The 7,319-nt window shown below is 37.1% G+C and overlaps 1 protein-coding gene across 2 annotated transcripts in view; it reads right to left on the minus strand.

Moving 5' to 3' along the window:
- Positions 1–7,319, minus strand: part of BRCA1 (BRCA1 DNA repair associated) — an 87,056-nt gene that overhangs the window by 55,539 nt on the left and 24,198 nt on the right. For both annotated transcript variants that reach the window (XR_011919754.1, XM_072404020.1), the window contains exon 10: positions 403–3,084. Coding sequence is in view for 1 of the 2 variants with exons in the window: in XM_072404020.1 (XP_072260121.1) it covers positions 403–3,084 (2,682 nt within the window). In the remaining variant the exon portion in view is untranslated. The remainder of the gene's footprint in view (positions 1–402; positions 3,085–7,319) is intronic.

The raw sequence follows: 7,319 nt of genomic DNA on the forward strand, positions 1-7,319 counted from the left end.
TGCTTTGCTGATTCATCAATACTGCTCCAATATACAAACCAGGAAGATTAACAAGATGTAGGAATTCCTAAAGCATTTTTATGCAAACTTGTTCTTTGCTCTTGACCTTTTAGGGTATTGAAGAGGATCAACAATACAGCTCTACAACCACCATGTATCAACAGGTTTCCTTTTAAAGTACCTGCTTAGTTCTACACAGGACTTACCAAACTACACCATGTCCTTATCTAAAACCAGGGAAGGTAAATGGCAGGCTGTTTTGTATATCTCTAAGGAGGTGAACTAATTTCAGGTGGCTAGATGTGGCTGCCATTTTAGGCAAGATGACCAACAACAAAAAAAATATATTAAAAACAAGATATTTTAACTTTTTAAGTTTTAAAACTGAAAGTGATACAGTACCTAGGTTTTGCTCTAGGCATGTGTCTTCACAATTATTGTCTGCGGTCTCATTGTCCTTTTTCTCCACTTGTCTTTTACTGCAAATTGTATCGCCATTTTCTTTCAAATTTTTCTCATGACACTCAGATTGATTGTGTTGGAGCTCTTGATCAATTATTACATTTGTAGAATAATCGGATGTATTTGACTGGGAAGAGAACAAATTCACAGACTCCTGACTTCCTGGCAATGTTTCTCCAGGGAAGTTCAGACTTGTCTGAGTTTTATTACCATTTGTACTGTTGAACATACCACTGGACATGTTCAATCCCCCAGCTCCTGATGAGAGTTCAGAGGAGACACGTTTCTGACCAGCAGAGCTTAACGTGTTGCCAAACAATTGATTAAAGCTTGGCAACTCTTCATCTTCGCTTGATTCTTCCTCAGAGGACTCCAACTTCCGTGTTCTTCGCTTCTTTCTTTTAACGAGCTGCGATTCATTATTGGGAGACTTTGAACTATCAAAACCTCCAACTTCTTCCTCTTTAGCAAAAACAAAGGATTTTTCAGCTTCGGCACAAACATTCTGCTCTTCTCCAGGCCCATCAGCAATGCACACTAATCCATCAGGAGTATCAGAGTAAACTTCAAGACTGCTGCGATGAGACACAGAATGCTCTTGCTGCTTCTGTGTCACTGAACCCTGGGATCCGTTATCAGAAGTAATTTGATTTACTTGCTCTTCATAAAAACTAGGTTTCCGATAACAATCTTTCTTTACTTGTTCATTTTCTCCTTGAGCGGTCACACTTCTATTGTCTTCTCGCCTGACTGAAGAAGGACTTTGATAAGTAATTATAGGGTGCAGCCTTGTGTCATTCTCCGAACACAACACAAGTACCTCACTTTTACTAATGTCGGAAATACTCTCCTGGCTGCCATCTTCATGAGGCTTATTAACGGGATTTAAGTCTACATGGCCAGCTCTGTTGTGCCCGTTCTGTTGAACTGCTTCGCTGTCAGCATTAAATTTACTAGATTTGTTGTCATTGGAATGGGTAGCTTCATTGGTGTGAATAACTTGTTCCTTGTTATCAGACGCTGGTAATGCAATTTGAGCCTGATATTTATTTTGTAACTGGGTTTTGGTGTTAGATTGGTTTAAAGGATTAAGCTGTTCTTTATTTTCTGTTCCAGTAATTGTATCTAGTTTGAAGGACATCCTTTTAGCACTTTTGAAAGCTTTCATCAAGTGTTGAGTGTCAATATCTTCAGAATTTAAAACATTACTTACAGCCTCATCTGGCATATTACAGCATTCTTTACCACCGAGATCTGTTAACTGAGAAGTTTCATAGTCTAGGTGGATAGGGTGAATTTCAACATCTGTTACAAATTGCCTTTCTTTCCCCTTATGGGTTAATGAACTGATTATTTGGTCTTCTGACTCAATAACAGCAGAGTAGTGCAATTGTTTTGATTGAACAATTCTTTCAGTATTGGGATCATTGCATGCTGGCTCTGTATTCCTAATTTTTTTGGCACTGGCCCCTGCTGGTTTTTGGTTTGAAGAAGTTTCCACTTTTTTGGACAACATATTAAGTCTCCTGCTTCTTCTTACATTTGTTTGGTTATCCTCTGTCTCCATGCTGCTGGGATCGGTACCAATTTTATTTTCTGGTAAGTGAGAAGGACTATGTTTATCCTTGGCAAGTTCTGACTTTGTAACTAACAACGGGGACTGAACTGGCAGTGTATTGAGGGAACTTTCAGACTTTCTTTTCCGAGACTTATTTTGAGTCTTGGATTTTGTTTCAGGGGCATTTGATTCATCATTTTTCAGACATCTCAAATGCTGATTGGATTCATTTTCATCAGAATTTATTATGTGGTTGTTTGCAACTAAAGTATCTTTGTCATCAGCATTAGAATTCTCCTCCATTGTTTCTATCCTTATGAAGTCTTCTGGTTGAACACAATTTGATAACCACTTTGGCATCTTATTCCTTTTTTCAGAATCAGCAACACCATCAACATGGACATTAGCAACAACTGTTTTTTTTGTCACTAGGTTTGACTTTTTCTCTCTCTTGTATACCTTGCCAAATATCTTGTCATGAACATTGCCCTTCTCCACAGTTTCTAACAGAGCACTGGGGCAGAATGCGGTCATGATTTCAGTCTCAGTAGACACTGAAGAACCATTGTCAGACAATTCATCATCTAACTCAGGAAAAACTTCTGAAAGCAACTCTTCATCCCATGGTGTAGCATTTAAAACCTCTGAGGTTTTTTGAAGCCACTCATTTACTCTTTGAATACTTCTCTTCAGTCGTTTTTTAGAAACTGCATTGTACATGAAACTTGGACTGCTCTGAGTGCTAGCCATCTCCTCTGGGACAGAGTCATCTTTATCGTACAGATTATCAATAGCAATCTTTAAAGTCTGGCTTTCATCATGGACATGCTTCTTTATTTGAATGGTGGTTTCTGTTTGATCATTGTGCACGGTGTTCTTTACAACATCACCAAGCAGGTTCTGCTCATTTTTTCTATCTGCCAAGTCAACTTCCAAAACTAAACTGTGTTGGGCTTTGGAGGACCTCTTTTTAGTAGCGTTTTCGTTTAGGGATCTCGGACCTTCCACACATAATAAATTGCTTTTTGTGCTTTCAAGGTCTCTTTCAGAAAATCCATATTCAGCTGCATAAACAAAGAAAAAGGAAAAATAGAAAATACTAAATAACAATGAACAGGGTCCGGACATTATTAAATCATAAGTCATGCTAAGATTTTATGTATATTGTATTGGTTTTATAAATTAACTCTATGGTAAAAAATTGATTACCTTTAATGGGTTTAGATACAGAGATGTGCATGGACTGGCTTTAAAGAACTTTTACAGCTTGCTTTTGCTGTGAACGTTGAGGATATCTAGAAGCAGCACTCATAGCTAGAGAGGGAGGGTTTGTTTTAAAGCCTATTTAAAAAAAAATGTAAATACTTATAGCATGAGCATGCGTTTTTTTTTTTTTTTTTTAAATGATGGCCTTGAATCATCTTGCTACTACATTATGCCTGTATGATGGAGTCCATATATTAGGGAAGCCTTTTACTATGGCCAGGTCATATGGACAAGAAATTATTAAAGTTTTCCAGCACCCATAAGAAGCATGCTAAAACACTACAGGTACACAGGCCTATAGTATTCTATAACATATTATACATATATAGGTGTCTAAAAAGGCTGGCAGTGTAGGAAATGCCCAATACTGTCATTTCCATGTATATAGGATGCACTTTGCATTATCCCTACTACTTTACTTCTTTTCTGTGGTCATTATAGAACTCTCCAACCATGTTTTTGTCACAGGAAACAAGAAAACTGAACACAACTTGCGTTGGATCCTATTAACTAAAGCTAATAGAGACATTAAGGGTCCAATAGAAACTCCTGGTGCCTCCATGAAAAGAACCTGTCACTGTCATATAACACATATGTTTTAGTATATATATATATATATATATATATATATATATATATATATATATACTGTATTTTTCGGACCATAAGACACTTTTTTCCCCCCAGAAGTGAGGGGAAAAAGTCCCTGCGTCTTATGGTCCAAATGTAGCCTCTGTGCCCGGGCCGTCTCTCCGGTATCCTCCCCAGCCGCTGTCCCGTCCCCCCTGTGTAGCCCCCCCTCCGGCTTTTCTCCTGTCCAGCTGACTGTGACTCCTGTCACTCTGGTATCTTGCGTCCTCCCACTCTCAGCATGATTGGCTGACAAAGTCATGGTGGGAGCAGGAAAGCACACACATACACAACACACGTACACAACACAAAGTAAACAAATGTTATATTGCAATCCGATTGTCATACATAGTATGACAATCGGATTACAACTGAAAGCAAATACTCACCCAGGTGTCCGCAGCTCTGCTTGCTGGTGGCATCTTGCAGAGAGATGTATAGTACAATGCAGAAATCCTGCATTATGCTATGTATCTCTCTACACATGCCAGCAGCTTCCAGCCTCCGTATCTGTCTCTGTCTGTGTGAGCACGCAGGGAAATCCTCCCCCCCCTCACATCACTCCGGAGGATGAGTCATCTTCCAGTGATGTGATTGGTGAAGTATGGGGGTGTGTCAGGGAGGGAAATTTAAAGGCAGATTACAATGTAATCTGCTTTTAAATGGTTTTTACAGTACAAAAACACCACACAACATAAAAATAAAAGTACCGTACATTTTGATTTTATTTTTAGATTACATTGTTGTCCATTATTTCATTATTGTTTTAAATTATTTATATTTATGTATTATATTATAATTTATGATTTTAATATAATAAATAAATATAAATAATGTTAATAATGGTTCTAAATGCTGCTGTTTACTTTACAGGGTTGATTACATGTGTTTATGACTGTGCTGTTGGTTTTTAATGCACATAAAATATTTTAGGACACTATTTGTTTCAGAATATTTTTTTCTTCATTTCCCTTCTCTAAAAACTGGTGCGTCTTATGGTCCGAAAAATACAGTGTATATATATATATATATATATATATATATAAAAAATTTTAAAGTCCCTGGACCCCACAATGCATGCATAAAAAGTGTTTAGTTTTAAGAATTGTCAAACATGTTGGAATGGGGCGGAATAATTATATGACTAGTATATACGGTTAAAACGAAACTGATACTTAGCATTACTACTTTCAACGGTAGCAAGAAAACCATCTTACATTGTTGGTTGGACTCCACCCAGCCAACACTGCATCTTTTTTTAATTAAATTACAGGAATTTTTCAAAAAAAAAAAAAAAAAGTGGACAGAGGCTACTATACACAAAGAATCAAAAACACAATTGTTTTTTGAAACATGGGAGAGCTTTATTGCCACACCTAATATCCCAACAAAACTAAAATTATACAATTGTTTCCATCACACCACCTGGTATTTAGCTAGAGTAATGGAAAATGACCCTTCCATAAATGTACACTGATCCCTGACATATAAATCTTCCTGTTTGATTAACATCAATCTACTTCTATGTTCAAATGTATACTATTTTCTGGATTTTGTTGTTTGTAATTGACGCCTGATGTTCAACTGCTACTGTTTGGAACTTTGTGTTCCAAATTTCTGTTAATTACTGTGTTACTACAATAAAAAATAAATTAAAAAAAAAAAAAAAATTGATTAACTAAAGAGAGGGTTTTTGAAGGTCGCTTGTGGAAAGTTTTGTATATCAAATTTCCGTTATTACACATGTAACATGTACAAAAACGTTCGCTTGTTAAAACAAAGCAATTACAGAAATATTTATAATACTCAAAAAAAAATCTGCATACTAAGTACATAAAAATGAATTCCTCAATTATGTTAATAAAGCAAGAAAATGTCAAAACAAAAATAAATGTATTAAATTTCTTGTTCATTACAAGTCACATAAAACAATATTAAACAAGTCCCTTAGTTGTATTTCAAAAGTTCCTTAATTAAAAAACTGTAAAAAAAAAAAAAAAAAAGATTATGTAAAAAATGAAAAAAATGTATCAACTGTAACACTCCGTTCCCTGTTCAGTTTACTCAAACAAGATCTGGCAGACTGAATTATGTAGAGGCAATCATATCTTATAGTGCTTTAATACTGATGAGGCATTTGGAGACACAATAAATCAGTGGGGGAAAGAGCAAGTGATATGTCATTTTTTCTGCAAACCACGATAAAACTGACATCCTTGTTAAGAATGTTTCTAATATTGTGAACTTTCATTATATATGAAAACATAATTATGGAGTTGACATCGCTTTAGACGTAATGCAGGCGATTTAACAAATGGGAAAGAGCTCACTGCAAATTACAATTCTATTTCAAGTCTTGCAGCAGCATAATTTGCCATCCCCTCTGGCCCTCTTAAGTGAAACTAACAAACTGATGGTATCTGCCATAAAATTTTCAATAGGAGACGTTTATCCCATGGACCATGGAAAAGCTCAGGTGAGGTTTAAAGGGAAGAAAGCAAAAACATCAAAGTAGACTGGACAGTGCTTGTAAGTTTTTATTACAATATTAAAAATGAATTTGATTTACATTTGGCAGTAGGAAAAGAACACTGGTTAGTATGACAATATGCACCACATCTGTGCTTTTTAACCAAAGCTCTGAATTTACTAGTGGTTGCTTGCAGGGACAGATCTCCTATTTAGGTGATCTGCCCTGTAACTCTGATCTAAAGGATACTGTAGTAGTTTTAATAGGTTTACCCAGGCATGGGCAAACTACGGCCTGCGGGTTCTAAGGGGCCCAATAAGGTTGTTTCTCCGGCTCTTTGGGTGGTCCGCGGCTCTGGCCGGTGCCACACCGAGCAGGGTCAGGAGAAGCTGCAAGGATTGGACACTCTCTTTGAACAAATAAGAAACTGCCAAATGTAAAATACAGTAAAGCTCCCATTTATTGCTGGGGCTAGTTCAGGGACAGGTAAGAGGCCCTTTATATGAACTGACAGGTATCTTTTGCTCATTGTAGGAGTTGGCAACTGCAACCCATAAAACAAATGAAATTAAAAACAGCTCATCATTCTCCCTTTATAGGTAATCTATACCTAAATCCTAAAGTCTTTGTCGTGTTAATAAATAGCAATTTATTAACACAGTATATTAGTATATTACCGTATTTTTCGGACCATAAGACGCACTTTTTTTCCCCCAGAAGTGGGGGGAAAAAGTCCCTGCGTCTTATGGTCCAAATGTATCAAAATGTATCCTTCCCAGCTGCTGTCCCGTCCCCCCTGTATCGCCCCCCCTCTGCCTTTTCTCCTGTCTCCTGTTCAGCGCGGCCAGAGTGACTGTCTCCTGTATCTTGCTCCCGGCGTCCTCCCACTCTCAGCATGATTGGCTGACAAAGTCATGCTGTGTTCCCTGAATA

The sequence above is a fragment of the Pyxicephalus adspersus genome, chromosome 3 (genome assembly GCF_032062135.1).
Source record: "Pyxicephalus adspersus chromosome 3, UCB_Pads_2.0, whole genome shotgun sequence".
NCBI lineage: Eukaryota > Metazoa > Chordata > Amphibia > Anura > Pyxicephalidae > Pyxicephalus > Pyxicephalus adspersus.